The sequence below is a fragment of the Orycteropus afer genome, unplaced genomic scaffold, assembly GCF_000298275.1.
Source record: "Orycteropus afer afer isolate SDZICR_OR568_19922 unplaced genomic scaffold, OryAfe1.0 scaffold00364, whole genome shotgun sequence".
Taxonomy (NCBI): domain Eukaryota; kingdom Metazoa; phylum Chordata; class Mammalia; order Tubulidentata; family Orycteropodidae; genus Orycteropus; species Orycteropus afer.
In genome coordinates, this window is record NW_006921951.1 from 2232509 (window position 1) to 2258048 (window position 25540).

The 25540-nt window shown below is 37.3% G+C and overlaps 1 protein-coding gene across 1 annotated transcript in view; it reads left to right on the forward strand.

The window, feature by feature from the left end:
* The window catches only part of PALLD (palladin, cytoskeletal associated protein), a 578399-nt gene that overhangs the window by 192422 nt on the left and 360437 nt on the right, over positions 1-25540 (forward strand). Inside the window, exon 2 of the mRNA XM_007952894.2 lies at positions 23302-23480. Within this exon, the coding sequence (XP_007951085.1) occupies positions 23302-23480 (179 nt within the window). The remainder of the gene's footprint in view (positions 1-23301; positions 23481-25540) is intronic.

A 25540-nucleotide genomic window follows, 5' to 3' on the forward strand; every position in this document is an offset into this window, starting at 1 on the left:
TAAGTGAATGTTTTTTGTCCTTATAGGCATAAATTAAATATGAAAATAGAAGAAATTTGTCTAGAAAATGAGAGACTTGCCAGTTAGTCTTCATACATTCAAAGAATGGAAGGAGATTCTTTAGAGAATGCTCATTAGTAAAGAATCTCTCAACATGAATACTTTTACATCAAGCTGCTGCTTTCATAGTCTTTTCATGAATTTTCTTTTTATAAGCTGATACCATCATTCTTTTACAGACTTGGTGAAAAACACTGTTTGTACAATTTCTAGTGTGGAAAGATTCCACAACTACAGCTGATGTAGCTCTGTTTACTCTTATTGTTATTGTGTTTTGTTTTCTTCATGGCATTGCCTTGCGTGAAATTATTTATTTGGTTTGTCATGCTTATTGTCTCTCTCCCACTATTTCCATTCCCACTCACATGAAAACTGCGTGTAAGCTGACACCTTGTCTTCTTTTCCTACTTAACCAGTTCTTCACTTTGTTCCAGAATTATCTTCTCTCTTCTCCCACTAAGACTTTAACCATATAAGCCAAAGCCTACTTGGGGAATGGGACTCAGTTTCCTTTGACCTCTAAAAGAATTACTTCATAGTTGAAAGGCACATTGTTCTTGGTACATTGGTGTACCACAGGCAAGAACTTTCCCATAAACTATTGCTTGGTTGTTTAGGAAACACAACAGAATGCAACTCTTACATGTTACATTCTACATATACTCATTTGTGATACAGTGTGATATTTTTCACCTACTATTTGAAGCATGATGAGTAATCCCTCCCTAGTGTTAATTTTCTTTTAACATCTCTTTGTATCAATAGATCTAGTTTTAGGACTATTTAAGTATATAGGACAGTATGCTAACCTTTTTTTGTTTAATCAGATTCAGTGTAATTCTTACTGTAACCATAGCTTTGGAAAGCACAGTGGATACTACCAACACATTAATATATAACCCAGATCCAGTAGAGTGCTCACAAATAGTAACAAAAGTAAAAGATTACAATTTTGTTTCATACATGCAAAGCCAGAGGTTGATTTTCTTAATTTAATTTCTGTGCTCTCACAATAGGCTCTTCCCTTAGCTTTTATAAGAAATTAAAACAGCTGGCTAAAAACTATTCCCTGAAGTCTTCTTTGAACCAAATAATAGTTTAGCTTAATTAGTACAGTATGTCTGCCTTAAGCATTGTACTCTTTTAAAGTATCATCTGTGTGGGACCAAATTAATCACAGCAAATCAAAAGGGTAGCTGAGAAGCTTTGGAGGCGGTGAGTTTATGTTGATGATCGTGGAATAATTTGGAAAAAATAGCAAAATGGCTGCACAATCTGAAGAATGTAATCAATCTCAACAAATGTGTAAAAATTATACATGTGAAAATTGTTCAAGTGGTGTATCTTTTTCTATGTATATCTTCACACATACACAAATTAAAAAAAAAAAAAAAAACCTGGATAACCTGATTATACAGCCCCATGCCAAAAGTTAGACTTAAATATGTTACCTTGTTTAATCTTCATTAACAATCTTATGAGGTAAGTACAAATAAAATTTAGGTTTATAAGATCTCCAGTAATTAATGAATGATGAAACAATAATGCAAGTATCTTTTAAGGACATAATTATCCTAATTTTTAAAAAGCTGCATAGATTGGGTGTTCTAACATTAGCAAGTTTTATATCAGGTTTCCTTTTTGTACATTTTTAATATGTTTAAAATGTATAGTTATTTACTGGCAATTAAAAAAGTGAAAACATATATAAGCCTCCAAATGAAGTGCAAAAAGTTCTCTGGCTTCTCTCAGCCTCAGTCCCTCCTAACAAGAAAACTTAAGAGTTAAATGTTTCTTGTATAACGTTCCAGACATACATTGCTCATTCTCTACTGCTGCAGCTTTACTGGACAATATGTTTTTGATAGATTCATCTAACAATATTTTAATAGCTATATAGTACTTCATCATGTGGACACCATAATTGAATTGCCATTTCCACTTTGAAGGATATTTATAGGAAGTTTAGTATTTTCCTAGTGCCAAAAAAGCAAATAAAAGGGGCTTCCCTGGATAGTCTTGTACATCTTTGTGACTTTGAGTTAGTATGTCTTTTTTATTGTTGTTGTTAGCTGCTCTTTAGTCAGTCCCTGATGCATGGTAACCCTGTGCACAACAGAATGAAATGCTACTCACACCTGTATCATCCTCATGATCCATTGAAGATCAGATGGTTGTGATCCATAGGATTTTTATTAGCTTCTTTTCAGAAGTAGATAACCAGGCCTTTCTTCTTCGTCTTTGTTAGTTTGGAAGTTCCACTGAAACTTGTTTAGCATGAAAACAACACATAAACTACTACTGCCAGACAATAATGGCTCCATGTGAGGTGCATTCGCCAGGAATAAAACCCAGATTTCCAGCATGAAAGGCAAGAATTCTACCACCAAACCACCAACGTCCCCCTATCAGAGCACAACTTCCTAAAAATGAAATTGCTGGGTCAGATGCATATGCATTCTAAATTTTAATGTTGCCAAATTCTCCTCTTAACATGTTACACCAGTTCATTTTCCCATATTAGTTATGCCAACTTTCAATGTATAAGAATGTTTGTTTGTTTTATAAATATCTCCATTGTCTATTTAGGTGTTTATGTAACTCCCAACTGGGTAACTCACCCACCATCCTCTACTACCACTGCCACTAAGAGCCCTACATAGCCTACATATATAATATTTATATAATAATATTTGTTGTTGTTGTTATATGTCGTCAAGTTGGACCCAACTCACAATGACCCCTCCTTCGGTTGCTGAGGCAGTATCACTAGGGAAGTAGATTGCCCAACCTTCCTTCTGAGGAGTGCCTGGTGAGTTTGAACCACCAGCCTTCTGGTTAGCAGTCAAGTGTCTTAGGCACTACGCTGCCAGAGCTCCTTATAATAATATTACAAAGTACAATAATAGTTTCTGAATATCCCTTTATTTTCTCCTTTATGTAAAGTATGTACATCCTAGTAGTATTATTTGCTAGAACTATAAATGTATTACAAACAGCTTTCTAAAGATTAACCAATACAATCCAAACTTTGGAGAATCAGATCTTATCCACTCACCCCACCAAGGGATGGAAAAAAAGGAAGGAAAAAAATGACTTTTTCAGTATTATGACTTAAGTTGTTGTTGTTGTTGTTAAGTGCTGTCGAGTCGTTTCCGACTCATAGCGACCCCATGCACAGCAGAACGAAACACTGCCCGATCCTGCACCAGCCCCACAATCCCTGCTATACTCGAGCCCATCATCGCAGCCACTGTATCAATCCATCTCGTTGAAGGCCTCCCCCTCTTTCGTCGACCCTCCACCCTACCAAGCATGACATCCTTCTCCAGGGAATGGTCCCTTCTTACAACATGACCAAAATAGGTGAGACGAAGTCTGGCCATTCTTGCTTCCAAGGAGCATTCTGGCTGTACTTCCTCCAGGACAGATCTGTTAGTTCTTTTAGCAGTCCATGGTACTTTCAGCATTCTTCGCCAGCACCACAACTCAAAAGCACCAACTCTTCTTCGGTCTTCCCTATTCATTGTCCAGCTCTCACATGCATACAAGGTGATTGGAAATATCATGGCTTGTGTCAGGCGCACCTTAGTCCTCAAGGAGATATCCTTGCTCCTCAGCACTTGAAACAGTTCCTTCGCAGTTGACTTTCCCAATGCTACACGTCGTCTAATGTCCTGACTGCTGCTTCCGTTGGCATCGATTGTAGAACCAAGCAATGTGAATTCCTTGACAACCTCAATCTTCTCTCCATTGATTGTGATGCTGCTCATTGGTCCAGTTGTGAGGATTTTTGTTTTCTTTATGTTGAGATGTAATCCATACTGCAGACTGTATTCTTCAACCTTCATCAGTAGGTGCCTCAAGTCATCCTCACTTTCAGCAAGCAAAGTTGTATCGTCTGCATATCTCAGGTTGTTAATGATTCTTCCTCCAATCCTGATACCACATTTTTCTTCATATAGTCCAGCTTCTCGGATTATTTGCTCAGCATATAGATTGAATAAGTGTGGAGAAAGAATACAACCCTGACGCACTCCCTTCTTGATTTTAAACCATGTAGTGTCCCCTTGTTCTGTTCGAACGACAGCCTCCTGGTCAAGGTACAGATTCCTCATGAGTACAATCAAGTGCTCAGGGATTCCCATTCTTCTCAATGTTATCCATAATTTGTCATGATCCACACAATCAAATGCCTTTGCATAGTCAATAAAACACAAGTAAACCTCTTTCTGGTATTCTTTGCCTTGAGCCAAGATCCATCTGACAACAGCTATGATATCCCTTGTTCCACGTCCTCTTCTGAATCCGGCTTGAACCTCTGGAAGTTCTCTGTCAATATACTGCTGCAAACGTTTCTGAATTATCTTCAGTAATATCTTACTTGCATGTGATATTAATGATATTGTTCTATAATTGCTACATTCTGTGGGATCACCTTTCTTTGGAATGGGCACAAATATGGATCTCTTCCAGTCAGTTGGCCAGGTAGCTGTCCTCCAAATCTCTTGGCATAACTGAGTGAGTGCCTCCAATGGGGCATCTGTTTTTTGAAATATCTCAATCGGTATGCCATCAATTCCCGGAGCCTTGTTCTTCGCCAGTTCTTTCATTGCAGCTAGTTAGCTAATTGCAATTCAAAGATTAATGCAAGAAGGCAAAAGTTTCAAGAATGAAGTCAATTTTTCCTGAAGTTGGGAATCAATCTATAAATTCTCATTATATGAATTTGCTGAAAAATTATTGTGCAGGGATCAATAAATCACTTCTAAAGCAGTATAAGATGACTGTTCCATCTCCTCAGTATACTAGTTACAATTACATTATTAGGCTCTCCAGTGTTCTTTTAACCATTTAACATTACAATAAATGACCTGGCAACAGATGTAACATTTTCTTCATAGCATCCAAAGTTAACTATTAAGTTGCTGGGCAGGAAATCTCTTTCTTACTAGAACTTTTAGAGCTGTGAAATACTGTAGTTCTTAATCACAAATCATAATGACGCTTTATAGGTAAAAGAGGTGGGGGAGTTTTTACTACTCCCTCTCAGCAACATGAAGGTAAATGAGAAAAATGGGACATCATGATTATGAGCATCTGCATATTATGTGTATACCAGAGCAAAATGCAAACTTTGCATCTATTTAGGAGGGTTTCTTATTTTTTAGAAAAATTTCATTACTTTTGACTACTTAACACTTAACAGATAATGCCTGAGGGCACAGAAGCTAGAAGGCAAGCCACCTTTTCCGTAAGTTTGGGTATGGGGCTTAAAATGCTGAGGGGGCAGACGCACAAAGGGTGTTCCTTCTTCAGAGAACAGGGTTTTTCTGTTCCAACAGAGACTTTCCTGGGTATGGCAGACCCAAGCAGAAATCATGAGTTCACTTAACTCTTTGGGTCATGAATATGAGATTCTTCCCCCAAGAATATTGAAGGGGTGTCAGAAAATGGGGGAAAGGCAAAGATTTGGGATTAATTGTGGTTAGTTACTACCAAAGTTTAGTATGCATTCAAAATAAGTGAGCAAAATAACTTTCACAAAAATTATTCTTTAGTTAAATAACATTTTTAAAACTTTTTAAAGTTTTCAAATGTGCTTCTGAAAAACTAAATTATACTTCAATGGATTTGAATTTTTGCATGAAAATCCTAACATAAACATTTTTGAAGTTAGAGTTTCAATGAAATAAGGCTAAAAAGCATAAGCCTCAGCAAAGAAAAATGGGAAACTTCAGTAGAAAAAAAGATACTAAAGAATATATCGAATTTAGAAAGCATTTCTTTTAGAGGAAATGTGCTAATTGTCACATTTTGACCCAGGCTTTTGTATAAAGTATGAGATAGCTTTTTTTCAAAATATATTTTATGATACAAACTGGTTGCGAGCATGGAGATACTGTATTATTTTATGTGCTGAATATATGTTTCATTTAACAACCAATGCAGCCAATAAACCATCCTAATAAAAAAATAAATCTCTGGAAATCTCAACTAATGAAGATTAAATTAGGCTAGTGTGATAAATATCATAATTAAGAGAATTATACCATTCTTTAGTACTCAGGACACCAGGCATTAGATTTGTTGTCCACCTTTAATGCATCAATTGTCAGTTGCTTGCTAAAAGAAAGATTCTAGCACCTGTCATAATAGTCTCACAGTCAATTGTTCCTAGAGGGCTTGAATTCTCTCTGCAATGTCCCTGTTAATTGTTGTTTGTTGTTATTATGTGTGGTGGAGTGTGGGTCTGACAACTCAATTCTTCGACTCAACTCAGACTCAACTCATCGTGACCCCTCCTTGGGTTTCCCCTCCTTGGGTTTCGGAGGTGGTATCACTACAGAAGTAGATTGCCCAACCTTCCTTCTGAGGAGTGGCTGGTGGGTTTGAACCACCAGCCTTCTAGTTAAGGTCAAGTGCTACCAGAGCTCTTCCATGTTAATTGTTGTTGTTGTTGTTATGTGCCGTGGGACCTGACTTATAGCGACCCCTCCTTGGGTTGTCAAGGCAGTATCACTACGAAAGTGAAAGAAGCCCAACCTTCCTTCCGAGGAGTGGCTGGTGAATTTGAACCGCCAGCCTTCTGGTTAGCAGTTTTTAATAGTAATAGGGACAGAGTCTCTGGGTAGTGCAAAGGGCTTTCTAAAGATTAAGTGATACAATCCAAACTTTAGAAAATCACATCAGCTCTGCTGCTAACCAAAAAGTTGACACTTTGAGTACACGCAGAGATGCCTCAGAAGAAAGGCCTGGAGATCTATTTCTGGAAAGTCAGCCATGAAAAACAGTTCTACTTTATTACACGTAGCATTGCCTTAACAGCAACCAGTTGGTTGGTGGTGACAGGAAAACCACTAACTCACTCCAATCTAGTCCATCTTTGTGTATATGGAATGATTTTAGCCCTCAGGGAATTTGTCTTAGCTCCTTCAAACTTGATCTAGTACAGTGTCCAGATAGGGATTTTTAAACCCAACTTCAAATAACATTCAGCTGTGGACCAATGGAGCACTAGAAGCAGGAGGAAGACTATGATAATTCTTACATAAAAGAACTGAGAAAAGGTGTGAGTGTGAAAGAGCATTTACAGATAGTAGGACCTCTCTGGGACCTTGGGTAGCGTAGTGCCTAAGGCACTTGACTGCTAATCAGAAGGCTGACGGTTCAAACACACCAGCCACTCCTCGGAAGGAAGGTTGGGCAATCTACTTCCGTAGTGATACTGCCTCAAGAAACCCAAGGAGGGGTCGCTATGAGTCGGTCGACTCCACGGCACATAACAACAACAACAACAACAGGACCTCTCTACTTTTTTTCTAGGAGTCATGTTTTATTTCCCCAGCATCATTTCCAGAGTGATAAGTTAGTGAGGAAAGGCTTTCTCACAACATACACAGACTTGATAAGATGACGTGAGCTATTGGCCACTCTCCTTTATCAAAACCAATTCTTGGGAGCTCCAAAGAAAGTTATGGCTGAGACAGAAATAAATTATTGAAATGCCCTGATATACACATATTAAACTAAAAAAAAAAAACAAACAAACTCACTGCCATCAAGTCAATTCCGACTCATAGTGACCCCCTTTGGGTTTCTGAGGTGATAAATCTTTATGGAAGTAGATTGCCCAGTCTTCCTTCCATGGAGTAGCTGGTGGGTTTAGAAACACCAGCCTTATGGTTAACAGTCAAATGCCTTAGGCACTATGCTACCAGAGCTCCTTATGCACATATTGGGCTCTGAGAATTTGAATCTTGATCCTCAAAACAAACTTTGAGTATAAAGTAGACTGCTCAGTAACACCCTCTTCTTTCCTCCGTAGCAAATACATAAAGCCATTATTGTCAAGGATATTTTTTAATACAAAAACACATATTTTTATTTGCCATGCAAGAAAAGGAACTATTATAATTTCCTGTAACTAGTAAATATGATATGGTAAAACCTCTTATTTTTTGCTAGCACCAGATAATAGTTTTAGGGTTTTTTTTCTTTTCTTTTCTTTATTTTTTTTTGGTTTGATTTGGTTTGGTTTTGTCTTTTGCCGATTCTTTATATGTCTCTGAAGCCAATTTTCAAAGTTGTGTCTTGTGAGATCACAGTAGCTGTGGGGCACGCAGAGTATAAGCACCAAACGGTGGAATGTAGCCGGGTGGTGGGATGCTGTAATGGCTCTCGGAATGGAGAACTTGCTCATCATGACAAGACCTGCATGTTTCCAAGGAAAAGCTTTAAGTCTGCATTGGCTCAGAACCTTAACTTTAACAGTGTTTTTTCATCTATTAGAATGAAATGTCAGCCTTAGGTACATAATTTGTTTTGAAAAAACAACTGACAAGAAACATGCCATTTTATTCGTTATTCAAATAGACAAATAAAACAAGGTACTATTAGTCTCCACTTCCTGCTCTTGTTCATATACCAGAGGCCCCTCCCTGCTCCGGGCACAGCTGCACACTCCCAGGATCTGAGGGAAGCAGTGGAAGCAACTTTCTTGGAAAATGGCTCTCTTTTCTACAAACCCATAAGTATGTATTTGATCCAAATGGTTGGGAGGAGGAGGGCAGCTAATATTTAGAGAATTTCCTGTGTGTCTAGAATCTGAAAGGGAGTTGGCAAGGTGTTTGAGGATCTTTTCAGGAACTTCATTTAAGGAAAATGTCAGATGTTTAAACCAAGTATATGTGTATATAGGTATGTAGAGTGTGTGTGTGTGTGTGTGTGTGTGTGTGTGTAAATGTTGCTCAAAGTTTTTTTTATGAAGACTTTACCATTTTAGCCAAGATAGCTGGTGCAGTCCTCATGAGTACTACCTGTTAGCAACATAATTCCTGCTATCCCTAATTTTTCATTTTTCAAACTAAAAGAGTTCCTTCCTGAGTAGATCAATGATTTACTCTAGCTCTCCTTAGAAAGCTGACCTCTAATTGTGGCTCATAGAAGGAACATAAAATAAGAACAAGGAAAAAGCAACTAGGAGAGAGGATGACTTTCAAAAGAGTTAGCTTGGAAAACCTTAATTTGAAAAAAAAAGAAAGTAAATTCATGTGCTTACATTACTGACTGATGGGGCCAGTTGATAGTTTAACGCCTCCCATGCTCATATTCTGTTTTAAGGTATTGGTTTTGTGGTACCCCAGAGACCACACAACTCACATTTAAATGTCTTTTAGAAAAGTTTAGAGACAGAACACTGTAAGAGGAGGCCACAAAGCTCTTTCTAAGCCTCTGTCAAGACATCCCCCAAATCTGACAGGCTGAAGCTATCCTCTTTACCCTGAATAGCTGTGGTTGGCTTAGCTAACAACCCCGACCATAGCAGGGGTTATCTGAACAATCATTAGGAGAAGAGATGAAAGATGGAAGAGGAGAGCCCTTTGAAATCTAATGTTTCCACTTTTTAGATGGAGGAGCATTTTCCCCTCATTCTCTACCCCCATTTCCATTGTTTCCTCCTTGCTCTCCCCTAATCATGATTAGCTGCGGCACTACTAAGGCAAGAAATTGAGGGGCTGGCTAATGAATTGGAGGAAATTTTAGATGAAGTCTCTTGTACTTTGACCTTGGGTAAAGATGTTCTACTGCTGGAAAGAAGTTGTGTTCAATCTAACTGCTTGACAAGAGTAAAGAAGCAACTACTGTCTTTCTAGGAGTCCACACATGAACTGTTTTGTGTAGGTTTCTGTGATTCCATAGAATGAAGATACCAGGAGGAGCTGCTGCTCCTTTCCCTGGTTTGGCTTTAGTCCTTTAGGGTTTTATATCCTTTGCCATTGAGTTCATTTCTGACTCATGGCGACCTCATGTGGTGCAGAGCAGGACTGCTCCGTGCAGTTTCCTTGGCTGTGATCTCTATGGAAACAGACAGACAGGACTTTCTCTTTACAGAGTCCCTAGGTGGGTGCAAACTGCCAGCCTTTAAGTTAGCAGTCTGCAGCATGAACTGTTTGCGCCACCCAGGGACATTCAGGGTTTCCTAACTCTGAGGCAATCATTATATTTGAATGGAAAAGTTCCAAAAGCATAGAAGACTGACAGCATTGTCTAATAAAACATCTCCCATTTTATCCCCTTTGGAATGTATTCCAAGTTACAACAATAGCTAATAATTACCTGCCATAACTGTAGCAATGAAATAGCTGAATGTGCACCTCTAGCTGTTTTATGTATGCAGTTTCTCATTCTCAGGCTTTCTCTATAATCCATTCTTTCCCCCAACACTTTGAAGGATTAGAAACATTCAGTACAATTTTTCACAATATAGATAACTTTGAAGTGTGACTTGTCAGGTCATGCTGACTTTTGTGTATGCATTTTTAGAGGATTCATGAGGATGGATCTATGTTTTCAACTAACAGGTATAATCTGAGAATTTCTCAATGAGTGACAGGAGGGTTGGGAATCTTTTTTCCCCTCATAGACTGTGAAATTGATTTTTATCCACTCATGGAGATGAATCACATTTGCAAAGAGTGAAAATATTTACGAAAGCTAAAATCATATTTTCAGGTATAAGTGGGAGAACTGCATGTCCTTGTTTGCCTAAGACAATCTCCTTCTATCCCTGTAATTAATTAGTAATGGTGACCTATTTCACTCTCAAAAATGTCCTAACTTGGACAACAGGGTCACCCTGACCATTTTCCAAGGTGGAAAAATTAAACCCAGCAGTTTGATATGTCATGACAAAATGACAGTTTGTCAAAAAGCACAGACAATTCAAAGATCAGTGGGAGATTACAAAGCAACATTTCACATAAATTCCTGTCTAAGAAAATCATATTTAAACATAGACTGTTAAAGCAGGCATGGTAAATATGTGCCAACCCAGGGCCACCTCTACCAATGGTTGTGCCTGCCCAGAGCTCTTTTTGAGGACTCTGAAGCTGAGTCTGGGCCAGTGGGAGAGAGTGCTTTGCCCTGTTACTGGTGTCTATCATGAGCACTGCAAGAGGTAGCTGTAAAATGTATGCCAGGTACTAATTGTCACTATCGTAAAATTAAACGAGACCTTAGTGATAATTCAACCCAGTGTTTTCCAATATGTGTTCCACATAACACTGATCATTGCACATTATTCTCAAAACCAGTGTTCCATGGTCAGGTAAAGATTGAGAAGGATGCGTGCCATAGTGCTCTCTTGGAAATTCAGTGTATATTGGCACAGTTGAGTTGCTGAAAAGTTCTGTAATAAAGACAAATGTTTAACTTCATTTATCAAGTAACTTCATAAAGTTACATGAGCACAGAACCCTTTTTCAAAGTTACCTGTCAATTTGCTGCAGAACTCACTTCTTGGAACACTTTGAGAAAGCACTGGTCCATCTCATTCCTTGCATTTCACAAATAAGCAAAGTCAGGCCCTAAAAGAGAGAGAATGACTGGACCAGAATCAGCTTTGCTGGTGTACCATCCAAGTAAAACCAGAGTGGGACAATTGGATCACAGTCCCGGTCCCTTTCACTATGTCACCAATGTGGAAAATATTAGAAGCAATCCGAGATTTTAAAATCTTCTGGCAGCACAATATTTAAGTATAAATTTCACTTGCCTATTTTTATACTGGGAGCTCTGGCAGTGTAGTGCCTAAGGCATTTGACTGCTAACCAGAAGCCTGGTGGTTCAAACCCACCAGTCACTCCTCGGAAGGAAGATGGGGCAATCTACTTCCGTAGTGATACCGCCTTGGAAACCCAAGGAGGGGTCGCTATGAGTTGCATCCAACTTGACAGCAGTGAGTTTGTTTTTTGGTTTTATTTTTATACTTGTTTTTTAAGAATGATGATTAAATATCTACATACTCATTGTGTCCAGACATGAAGCTACTTCTTATGGTCAGAGCAAAACAGGATGAAATTATTTTTGAAGTTTACTTTTAGCTGCATTGACTTTTCCCCCTCTATTTTATCTTTCTTTCTTAGGAGATAAAGTGATTATTAGAGGAAAGAATTGCTAGACATGAGTCTGGTTTTGTTTCAAATCTATTTTATCATTTCCTGGGCTTTGAATTTCAAAAAGCCAATCTGTTTATTGGTCTCTTTTGGACCATAAGGTTAAAGTACATCTGCTGTCCACACAAATTTAGCTGTTGGCCCCCAAGCTAAGCAGTCATGAAATTACAGCCACAGTAAATTTAGACAAGAGCTAATTTCACTTCGGTCTGCCTATAAATCCACATGACAGAATAAACATGGTGTGTCTTGTGGTTAATGTGAACACATGCAAAAAATTAAGAAATCTTTGGTGACAAGACAAAAAAATAGTTCATAAAAATTAATCAGTGCTTGATTGAGGATGTATGAAATGGGATATTTGTGGATGGCCTGACTTTGAGCCTAAGCATAAACAAAACCTATCTTGGACATAAGTTGCCAATTTTGTCTTGGTGGTTCTCAAGTTCATGGCAGAGTGCTGCCATTCCTTGGGGAGAAAGGAACACCTGGAAAATATAACCACTGCTGAACCATTGATCTCTCTGGGTTTTTTTCCTACCCTTTATTTCTACTATAATAGCATTAAAGAAACTGGTTGCTATAGTTATCTCCATGCATCTCCTTCCACGAAGCCACATGGTTGCTTGCACATTGAGAAGGGGAAGGGGCAGCTGGGGCCTAAATTTGCCATCCCACAGTCATCACTGGCATCCCTTTGAAGATACATTTTTCCAGGAAGCACAAATCAGTGAAGTTATGAGGAAAGAATAGAGAGGCATCTTTCAACATAGCTTTGTTTCTTCCTGAGCATAAAGAAACTGACTTATAGGAGCAATTGAAAATTTAACTCTTTTTAAAAAGGCTGTCAAATAAGCACCTTATTGTTTCTGGTAACTGAAAGACTTACAATTTCCTTAGCAGAGTTGCAGAACATTAGCCAAGACTCATTGATAAAACTACTAGTTTTATAAGTCCTGTTTGTTTCATTTTAAAAGCCACATGTTTGAAAATACAATGTGCAGAAATTTCTGTGATACATAGTTGTGGCCCAATAAAATAAAGATAGCCAGAAGAAACCATCAGTCATAAAACCTATATTGTCTTGGTTTTGGTAGTATTAGAATAGATATTTTTAGTCACCTTCTAAGCCAAGTGAGACATGTATGATTTTTCTAACATAAATGGTTAGTAGACTCTACCAAAAAAGTGTATGTTATACATTGCCAGTGGATTTATTGGTTCCTCTCATTTTCAGTAAAATTTATTCTCATATAAAGCAACAATTATTGCCCTATCTTAGAGAATCAGAGAGTCTTGAACTTTCCCAGATGTGTGTCCCAGCTCCACTATATAGATCTGTGACCTGTGGCAAGTCACCCAGGTCACAAAGGAAGGCCATGTCTAAGAGGTAAATTGTAATATTTTTTTATACTGCCCAAGAATAGAAACAATTGGTGATGTTCAAAGACAGCCATTTGCTCAGAAGCAGCTGCGATCCCTCTGATTTTAGTATCCTCCTGGCTCCTTTTTATCCCTAAACCAAACAGTCTCCGGGACTGCAGTCAGAGGCAGCCAGTTTCCAACAAGCGGACTTATCAGCAGTTACATTTAACTTCACCTTGAAATGTAGAAAGTGATCAATTAAGTATTAAACTTTTCTATGTAAAACACCTTCTTGAACTTCAATCCAGTCACATATATACTGCTGGTGCCATGAATAAGTTCCTGACTTTGGGGCACTATCTCATTTTTATGTTGAAATGTTAGGAAAATCCTGAGAAAAAGACATTATGCAACAATAAATGTGTGTGTGTGTGTGTGTGTGTGTATACCAAACTGGATGGCATCAAGTTGATTCTGACTCATAGCAACCTTCATCGGGTTTCCAAGGTTGTAAACCTTTACAGAAGCAGACTGCCTCATCTTCCTTCTGTGGAGCAGCTGGTATGTTCAAACCACCAACCCTTGGTTAGCAGCCAAATGCCTTAATCACTACACAACCAGAGCTCCATATACGTACATATGTACATATAAGTGTGTGTGTGTGTGTATACACATATATATATAGGTATGTGTATATGTATATGTATATATATATATATATATATACACACACACACACACACACATATGTATAGGTATGTGTATATGTATATATAAAGTATGTGTATATGTATATGTTATGTATATATGTGTACATGTGTATATATATATATATATATATATACACACACATATATTCACATATGAATATATATATATCCTTGATTTCAAAAGTCCACACATACATTCACATATAAATATGTGTATATACACATAGAGGAGCTCTGCTGGTGTAGTTCCTAAGGCATTTGACTGCTAACCAAAAGGCTGGCAGTTCAAACCCACCAGCCACTCCTTGGAAGGAAGACTGAGCAATCCACTGCCATAGCGATACCACCTCGGAAACCCAAGGAGGAGTCACTATGAGTTAGAATCAACTCAATGGCAGTGAGTTATACACATAGATATATATGTGTATGTGTGTGTATGTATATATATATATATCCTCGATTTCAAAAGTCCAGCACAGAATGGTATAAAGAAATAAATCATTTACAAAGCTTTAAGTATTCTAATCCTTTCTTAAAAAATGTGCTATAATCTTTATGAAAAAAGTGAAAACTCAAGAGTCATAAAGTCCATCAATATTGCCCTCTTTCCACTAAAGTGATTTCAGCCTAAGTATTCTAGCCAAAGCAAATGTAATCTTTTAAGTGTGAAGCTTTTACCAATTTTTCAATATTTTAAAAGCAATGCCTACTTCCATGTGATAGAACCTAAGATCATTAGATGAAGTGTTTTCAACATTTCCTTATTTTTATAATTGATCTTTACTCTCTCTCCCCTACTGTCCCATGAAATAAGAAATCCAGTTTTAGTGATGCCTGTACCACCAATCAGTTCCTGTATTCGAGTTTAAATGCCATAAGCCCCTTGGTGAATGAATGAATGAATGAATATGACTGTAATCTCCTTACCTTTTTATATTTTATTTCCAAACAATAAGGTCATTTTCATCCCTTCTTGATGGCTTTAGGATCTGACAACCAGTCCTAACTGGCTTAATCCTTAATTCACAACTCCTAATGCTTTTGAAGAGGAGCTCTGGTAGCATAGTGCCTAAGGCACTTGACTGTTAACCAGAAGGCTGGCGGTTCAAACCCACCAGCCGCTCCTCAGAAGGAAGATGGGGCAAGCCACTTCTCAGAAGGAAGATGGGGCAAGCCACTCCTTGGAAGGAAGATGGGGCAATATACTTCCATAGTGATACTGCCTCAGCAACCCAAGGAGGGGTCGCTATGAGTCGGGTCCGACTCGACGGCACGTAACAACAACAACAATGCTTTTGAAGGGGGATTTACCACGCACACTAATTTCTTACTTCTCAGGCTTCCCTCAGCTTCCTGTTGTGTCAATTTTGTCTAGCTGCTTAGCAGCTCCACCAGAGATTAGAGAGGAGGAATCAGTAAATTTTGTTAATACTTGTTTATATCCACATAGTAAGAATGCTTGATGAAAGATGATGCTGAAACTATTGAGAAAAATGAAATTTTGGAGATCGTCTGGATTTAATTGTCCTTGTTCTTTTTTATTCCTGTCAACAAATGAGAGTTCACTGTATCTAAAAATACAGTAACTGATTTCACAAAGCTGTTGTGAAAATAATATAAGGTCTTATTTGCAAAGCACATAGCATATGGTCAATAAATATTCATTGTTTTCCCCTTAATTTGAATTTATACAAGTCTTTAAGAATTATGTCATTGCTCCCAAATATTGTATCACCTCCTCATCCTAACTATGAAATTATAATTATGTATTTCAATCATATTATGATAGAAAATTCAAAGTATAATTAAAGCTGAAATTTATCAGAGGTACAGAACAGCAATGTAGATACTTGGATTTTACTTTTTTAATATGCTGTCCAATGTCCTGTCCACTAGATACATGGCTTTTGAGTTTTAGAAATGGAGTGGGGAAAAAAGAAGGTTATGGTGGTGATGGTGGTGGTGGGGAGTGTCTTGAAATGGAATTTTACCTAAGCAGAATCTTTCTTAGCAATTTAGATTGTTCCAAACATGCTTCCTTCACTACTAAACCCCAACTTCACTTCTACCCATAATAACATAGGGTGGGCTTTCAAGATCTAGAGGAAATGAAAAACGTATCTTCTAGAAAGAGACCAGGTTGAGGCTGGTGACTGTGTTTCATCTTAAAGTCCAACTTCAGTTGCATTGTACCCTGCTTAAACAGCTTTGCTGGGATTCTGAGACACTTGGGTTCACTAGGAAAAAGCATTCTGATCACTTAGTGGTATCTGACACAGAAGAAGGAGAATAGTGTCGTTATCTGTGCCATGCATTTTCTTAAACTGAACTTTGACCTAATCTGTGTGCTTCACAGTTTAACCAGTATTGTCTCTTCTAAACTGCACTTGCAACAAGAATTTAATGTATGAAAAATTTCAGGTCAGAAGTTAATCAGCAGACCTGACTTTTAGCTCCTCTTTAAAGAAAACTAAATGTGTTTGAGTCCTTTGCCAGTAAGCTGATAGAATTATGACCTTTCAGAAGGTCACAAATATGACTAATACATTTCATTTATCTACCTATAGTGTCAAAACTTCCAAACTCTAGGACTCTGTTAGCTTAGATAAGAATGTGATTTGTCCTTTATCTATTGTATGAAGAATAGACAGATCTGATTTCCCTTTCTGATATATGTATTAACTTGATTTTTCTTAGTTTAATTTTATGCTTTTGAAATGCACTTCAATTTGAATAGGTGAGTGTAGATAAGCTTTTCTCCATATCTATTATAAGGTAGCAACTATGAGAGGTATTATTTAAACTATTTATTTGTTCAAGCCTTTCTTCATTTGTAAGCTTATACTTATTTGATTAACTCAATGGCAGTGTTCAATGTACCAGTTAATAACACCAGGTCCCTACCCTGGAAAAGCTTCCATTCTAGTGGGACAAAAAGGTACATGATGCTCATTTCAATATCACGTGAAAAGTACAATGGTAGCAGCATAGTTGTTTTTGTTGTTAGTTGCCATGGAGTCACTTGGACTGACAGTGACCTTATGTATAGCAGAACAAAACGTTGCTTAGTCTTATGCCTTCTTAAGATTGTTGGTATGTTTGAGTCCATTGTTGCAGTTGTTGTTGTTGTTGTTATTTGCCATAGAGTCGGCCCCAACTCATAGAGACCCCTCCTTGGGTTTCCGAGGCAGTATCACTACGGAAGTAGGATTGCCCAACCTATTGTGTCAAACCATCTAATTGAGGATTTTCCTAGTTTTCATTGGCCTTCTACTTTACCATGATGTCCTTTTCTAGCAATTGGATTTTCCTGATGATGTATCCAGTGTAAGCAAGTCTAAGTCTCACATCCTTACTTCTAAGGAACATTTGGGTTGTATTTAGTCTAAGACGGATTTGTTCATTCTTTTGGCAGTCTACGGTATTGTCTATATTCTTCACAAAACCACAGTGTGAACACATCAGTTCTTCTACTTTCTTTTTTCATTGTCCCACTTACGTATATGAGGTGATTGAAAAGGGACGTAGACAAAGTACTAAATTCATTGGTACACTTAAGGACATGTAATGTGGACATACAATCTTCAATGCACTGTTATATCATAAACCTACTCCTCATTTATCAACATGGTTAGTCCCAAAGACAAGGTTGTTATGTGAAAATCAATGGTATGTAAAATTGGAGGATGACCACATCAAATCACTACCTTATTACATAACTGCCAAATTACATCATTAGATAACTAACTACCAAATTATATCATTTGCTAACTGCCAAATCATATCATTGCATAACTGTCGAATTATATCATTATGTAACTACCACTGAGAATCACGGCCCAGCCAAGTTGACACATGACCTTAATCATTACAGCCAGCATTACTCTTGCCTTACACCCCAGCGTTCATTACTGCCAGACATATGTCATTAACACACAGAATAATCAGATAGTATATTTTTTACAATTTCATAAATGCAAAATGACGAATAACAGATAATCATGAAGTGAAGAGTAGGTTTATTTCATAGAATCTAAACAATTAATCAGTTGCACTTTTCATCAATGAATTTTCTACATCACTTCTTAAAATAATTTTTGAGACAATCACTAAATATGCAGAAACTTTAAAAGTTTGAAAAGTTTCACAAAAACTTTAAAGTTGTGGAACTTTATAGTAGAAAGTCTTATACAGATGAGGACCTTGAGTCAGGAAGGCTAAATGAGTTTCCTAAGGTTACAACTGAGCCTACTTACTAGGTCATTTCTAACTCTAATGTACAAATAGTTCCAATCGTAAATTAAATATACATTTATCTAAATCTTGGCCACATTAATATGTCAAAAGGCAGGTCACCCTTTCTTTTTCTTCAGGAGCTGCGTTCAAATATTTGCAGTTTTTCCCCTTCCCTTGGGTCATACCCTGTCTTACCATGTTATAATAGCATAGAACTAGGCACTTGATGAGGAGCCAGAGGCATATCTAAGATATGGCAGATAAGGCATGTGCCCTGGGCACCACTTAAAGGGAGGCACCACTGAGCAGTTTCTATCAACCCGGTAGGGCCCAAAGTCTTTCCACAAGCATGGTGGACACAGAAATGTAGATAGGGAGCAGAGAAGAGCATTTGCCCCCAGATGCAAGTTTAAGGGGGCACCAGATGAGGCACAAAATGACTTCCAAGGCATCACAAGTAAGAAAGGTGCCTGAATGAGGCAACTGGACAAGAGGGAGAAGGCATTTCTGCTGACACATCACTACTATCAGTATCTGTTCGTCTTGAAATTGAGGGGTGCAACTTAGAGATTGCTCCTAAGCACTCGAATTGGGGTGGCATACAATTTAATGATTGTCCCTGAGTGTTTATTACCCTCACTACACCCCTACAAGGAGCCCTGTTGGTGCAGTGGTTAAGCATTCAGCTGCTAACCGAAAGGGTGCTGGTTCAAACCCACCAACTCCTCTGCAGAAGAAAGATGTGGCAGTCTGCTTCCATAAAGATTACAGCCTTGGGAATCTATGGAGCAGTTTGACTCTGTCCTTACAGGGTCACTATGAGTCAGGATCGACTGAACAACAGTGGTTTAATGTTTGGTTTAGTCACTTGACAGGCACTTAGGTCAGTTAACAATTTGACATACCTAACTGTGTGACATAAATATATATGACTCTTGACAATTATTACCTTTACTGCCTGGTTTGAACAAATTTGGTCTTTTCTCTGCATTATCTCTTCTGTATGTTACAATCTGAGTTGCTTTTTAAATTTTACTCACTCACAGAGCTGGAGAACAAAAAACATGAATTTTTAGAAAGAACAAACAAACAAACAAAAAAATAGGTCAGCTTAGTGGTATGTGAGCACCAACCAGTTTAGCATATGCAATGATTGAATAGTTTCATTATATAATGAACCACTTTAGAAAGTTGAATAAATATGTTAGACTGTTGCAAGAAATTCATTTGCTGCTTCAATCTTTCTGCCAGTATTAAGATCTATTTCAAATATTTTATTGTGCTTATTAATTGTTTTAGACTTACTCTTATTATCATTGTTCAGATAATAATTGGTCTCAATTCATTAAAATAATTTTTTAAAGTACAGGGTCTATGGAATGATTATGCTACCAAAGCATTTTGCAACATCCACATGGGACATTGATAGGAGCTAAGTGAGAAAGAATCTCATGGTCAAATGAGTTGAGTAAATGCTGTAATCAACATTAGACAAATTTCTTCACTGAAGGATTTCTCAGAGTCTTTGATATGAAAATGTGAATTGCAAACATCAAGGAGTTAGATATAATATGTAACATTTTCCAAATCTATTAGGCCACAGATCTTGTCCCTATTTTTTCATGGAATTCATATTCTTAAGTCACAAGTAGCAGAAAATTAGTATAATTAAAGCACCAACTATGTGCTATATATATTCTCTAGGTCAATAAAAAATTAAAAATGCTTTTCTCTTCTCAATCAAAAGTCAACTTTGTAGGTAGGAAATAGGGCATAAATGCATGAGCTATCAAATATCTAGAAACAGTTGAGATGATATCACAGTGATATATGATTAATTGTCAAATGAATTATGTTAAAAATTTCTCAGTATAAAGCTGGGAGAAACAAACAAAAAGAGCACAATTACACATGAATTTATGTGTAAAGGAGCAGGGACACACAGCACATAAACTGTGGTTGCTGTATTAAAGAACTGGGTAACCTACATCAGAGTTCTCTACTCTAGAAACTTTAGACCAACGCTTCTCAAACTTCACTGTGCACATGAGCCATTGGGGGAGCTGAACTGATTCTGTAGATTTGGGATGAGAGTCAAGATTCTGTGTGTCTAATAAGCTCCCAGGTGATGCTCTGCTATTAATCCAAGAGTCACACTTTGAGAAGACAGTAGTTATACTGGGAATTGACAAACTTTTTCAGTAATAGTCTGGATAGTAATTACTTTAGGCTTTGTGGGCCACACAGTCTCTGTTGCAACTACTCTTCCATTGTAGTACAAAAGCAGCCAGAGACAGTATACAGACAAAGAGCATGGCTTTGTTCCAGTAAACCTTTATTTATGGACACTGATATCTTAACTTTCCATAATTTTCATGTGTCATAAAACATTATCCTTATTTGATTTTTTTGGGAATATTTTAAAATAAACAAAATCACTTTAGCTTCTGGGCTATACAGAAGTAGGCAGCAGGCTCACTAACTGAAGTTTGCTGCCCAGTAAATTAAATGACAAGATTTACCTCTGCTTGGGTGGTTGGCGAAGGCTTCCCTATGAAGTGCATCTAACCAAAAGGAATTAATTTTTCTGTCTCTGATGCCTCAGTTGTATTTTTCTTTCTTCAGTTTCCCCTCTGAGTTGGTTTATATCTCTTTTATGGAAATTACCAAAAAACCAAACTCACTGCTTTTGAGTCGGACCCAACTCATAGTGACCCCTCCTTGGGTTTCTGAAGCGGTATCACTACAGAAGTACATTGCCCAACTTTCCTTCTGAGGAGTGGCTAGTGGGTTTGAACCACCAGCCTTCTGGTTAGCAGTCAGATGCCTTAGGCACTATGCCATGAGAGCTGACAATACAGACAAACACTCAAATTAGTTTCAGAATTCACCAGACATAATTCTTTTCTCCTCTAATAAGTAATGCAAAACCTTCCACATAGGAGATACTCAGCAAATATGTGTTAAATTTAATCTGTTGAAGGAGTCTTTAGCTTAGCTTTAAGCAAGAGTAGTCCCTAGATGGGATTAATGAAGAAAGTAAGGAGAATTGCAAAGATAACAAAGTGTGGGAAAAGGAAAGTAGGCAGATAATATATGAAGAGTGAGAATGAAACAAAAAATGCATATTTATTATTGAATAAACACAAATATTTGACAAAAGCAGAGGATTAATATTAGAAAATAATAGAAAACAAAGATAGGGCCAATTTATAAGAAATGCTTTGAATGAAGATCAGTGTTTAGGGAATGATGTATATAGGGGACAGTTTCAATCAAGAGCATTGGTCTGAAGACAGATTAGAAGGAACTGATAATTTTCTGGAAATGGAGAGATCAATTAAAAGACTATAGCTGTAATCGGCTCTGGTAGCATAGTGGCTAAAGCACTTGACTGCTAACCAGAAGGCTGGCGGTTCAAACCCACCAGCCACTCCTTGGAAGGAAGGTTGGGCAATCCTACTTCCGTAGCGATACTGCCTCAGAAACCCAAGGAGGGGTCACTATGAGTCGGGCCGACTCGATGGCACATAACAACAACACAACAAGCTGTAATCGGTGCTCATGGGTGAGAATCTAGACTAGAGCTGTGAAAAGAACAGAAAAGAAGGGAGTGAGTAGCTCAAAGCTGGAGAGTTCTCCAAGACTTTATGGAAACCAAGAAAACCACAAAATGCCCCAGAATCAAGAAATACTATCCTTCTCAATTGGCCTCCAAAAGTCATATTCATGGCATTGCATGGGATGCTCAGTGGCCTGGGTACTGTGTATTAACAATACTGTGTATTGTTAAATTCCCAAGTTTCTATCTGTGTTCTTTTGAATGTCTACCATATTTAATTTCTAGCATAATTTCTGGTGTTAATACTTGGAATATTAACAAACTGATTTGTTTCATTACATTTGTTTTCAATTGGATTTTGACAGACACCTATGTTTTGCTATTCTAAAATGCAGAACAATTTAGAGAGTCAGTCTTTAGTGCCATGTTTTCACAAAAGGATGCCAAGTTCAAAAAACTTTATGGAAGATTAAATTTAGGAAATTTTGAAATGGTAATTAAAAACTAAATGGATGGTATTGTCCCGGAGACATCTATCCTTTTAGTTGCACTAAGTGGCACATTCCTACATATTTCTTTAAAATAAATTTACAGTTGGCAAGTTTTCAAGGCAACTTTGCTTTTTGTGTGTGCGTGTAAAATGTAAAAGCAACCAAATCCTGTTGAGAATTTGAGGTACTGAGGGAATGGAGGGCAAAGTTTGAGAGACGATCTGTGTTAAAGCAGTCTGGGAGATTGCAGTCTCCCACACCAAAGTGCTGGTTGTCCCAGTTGTTTGGGAAAGGAAAATTGCTGACCACCACAAATGAATTACAGCATAGCCTCTTCATCTCTCTAAAGTCTCTAAGGCCATGTGGTCTGCTAGAAAGTTTTGTTAATATCAGAAATGTGGAAAGCATTAAATTTGTTGCTGCTCAGCTGATCAGAAGTCTTAGGGTCAACAAAAATATTGCTGCCTATGATTTTTAACATAGATGCTAAGTTTCCCTAATACATCAGATATTTTGAACATGATGTTTATATTACTTTTCTATTTTTCTTTAGATAAGGACAATAGATAAAAGTATAATAAACACAGAAGGCATTCCTTCTAAAACATTTTATTAGACACTTTGAATTTCTGTTTCTCTTATCTTGTAATTCAAATAGCCTTTCCAAGTTTGACAATGTCCCTTATTTCAAGGTAGATAAAATGTACAAGATGTTTTACAAAGAGAGCCTATGGGAATTGTCTAGTCATTAATTTCACGGTCTAAGATGTATAATTTCCATTGGTAACATTGACAGAGTTTTTTTTCAATCAAACAAGTATCTTATTTCATCACATCTTGTCTTTCACTTCCGCTTTATTGTTTTAAACACCACCATTTCCTTTTTTCTCTCTTGTCCCTTGACCTCTATTTGGCTACAGATGGTTCTCTGAGGGGAAAGAGCTGCACAACACTCCTGACATTCACATCCACTGTGAGGGTGGGGACCGCCATACATTGACCATAGCAGAGGCCTTTGAGGAGGACACAGGCCGCTACACCTGTCTGGCTACGAACCCCAGTGGCTCAGACACAACATCTGCTGAGGTGTTCATTGAAGGTAAGGAGAGGTGTATGGTAAAGGTATATGAATGGCCTAAGAGCCCAAGTACCATGGGACTTCATTCTGAATATGCTTTTTGTTATGACTTAAACCTCATTTCTCCCGAAAAACTTCATAAATAAGTTGAACAGTTCTGGCAGTTAGGCATACGTTGACTCTCCCTAATGTCAACATTTGTTTCTTTCAATTTAAAACATTCCAGCTACATGACATTGAATTTATTTAGAATGTGAAATAGCCAGCTTATTTTGATCTTTCTCCCATGAATAAAGAATGAGAACATAATTCAAATGCCATATCTATCAACCAAAATTAAGCTATAAATGATTTAAGAAATCATTCATGAGGATTTTGAATGATTGAATATTTTTAAATGTTCTTATTTTCACTACATTCTAGAATGTTTCCTCTTTTCTAAAAACTCTATTATTCTTGCTAAATGCACCACGAACTTGTAGTCACTGGAGTGAGAGTAATTTCAAGAATCTATGCTACCTTAAAGAAGATGGGCAGGCAGAACATGGGATGTGTCTATTGTTCTATCAATCTACTTTTGACAAGACTCAGTTGTCAGGGAATTAGAAAATTTGCTATCAAAGTATCATTATACAAAATACAAATGACTATTTTTTTGATCAATACTAATAATTTTAAATACTTGGAAGTGTCTAAGCACTACAATATTCATATTTTTCCTAAACTGATTACCATATATATATATATATATATATATATATATATATGTATATAAATCCTTGCGGTCTCCACTACCTTACTCGTCATCTTTTTTTTTAATACCACCAAATTTCTTCATTATTTAAAGGGGAAGAAAATAAAATAGGAATTATTAATTATAACTCCTCTCAGAACTGACAAGTTTTAGCTTAAAATAGCTAATTGTCGTTAGTTGCTCTCAAGCCTCTTCCACCTCATGGTGGCCCCATGTGTGACAGAGTAAAACTCTTCCATACATTTTCAAGGCTATGACCTTTTGGAAGCAGATCACCAGGCCTGTCTTCCAAGGTGCTCTGGGTAGGTTTGAACCATCAGCCTTTCAGCTAGCAGTCGAGTTTGTGCCACTCAGGTTACCTAAGTAACTAATGCTGATGCCTATACATTAATAAAAAGGCACTTCCTCATTATCTTGGAAGCAGACATCTCTGACCTCAGTGGAGCTCATCCTGTTACTAAAAGCACATATTCTATATATAATAACTAATGCTTAAATGGACTTATAAAATGTCAGGCACTGTTCCCTGCATGTATAATGATTTCATGCACATATACTGATTTAATCTTCACTAAAAGCCTATGTCAGAATCAACTTAATGACTTCCACCCACCCTCCATAAGCCTATGACATTATTAGTAATCCTATTTTCCAAATACGTGAACTGAGACCAGAGAAGTTAAAGGGACTCATTGGAAATCACATAAAGATTTGAAACTAGGCATTCTTGCTCCAGGACCTATATTCATAATTACTGTGTCACATGGATAGGTATTTTAAAGTGCCTGAATGAATTAAAGAATGAATGACAAAAAGATTTTTAGCATTTCACTATTTGGTAAGTTAGTAATAAATATTCATCATTGGTGCGCTGCATGTTAAACACACTTTTTACAGGATTTTAGAATGCAATGAAGGTAACTTATGTTTAACAAAGCCAAAAACCTGTTTGCTAATAGTGGTTACACTTGTCTCCAAAATCCAAGTTCAGATAGAGCATCTTAAAACAAAATTCTTTATTTACTTGCAACATTGCTAAAAATGTGAATGTTAGTGGGTATTGTTCAATAGAAATAGATGTTAAATGAAATCACATTAGGTTTAAGTAGTATTCTATCAGCTCAATTCAGCCAATGTTTATTAAGACTCTACTATGAGCCAGACATTGCAGGTACAACAAATATGGTTAAGACACACTCTCTGAAATCAAAGAGTATAGCCTAACAGCAGATATGTTGTTGTTGTTAAGTGCCTTTGAGTCAGACCCGACTCATAGCAACCCCTCCTTGGGTTTCCGAGGCAGTATCACTACAGAAGTAGATTGCCC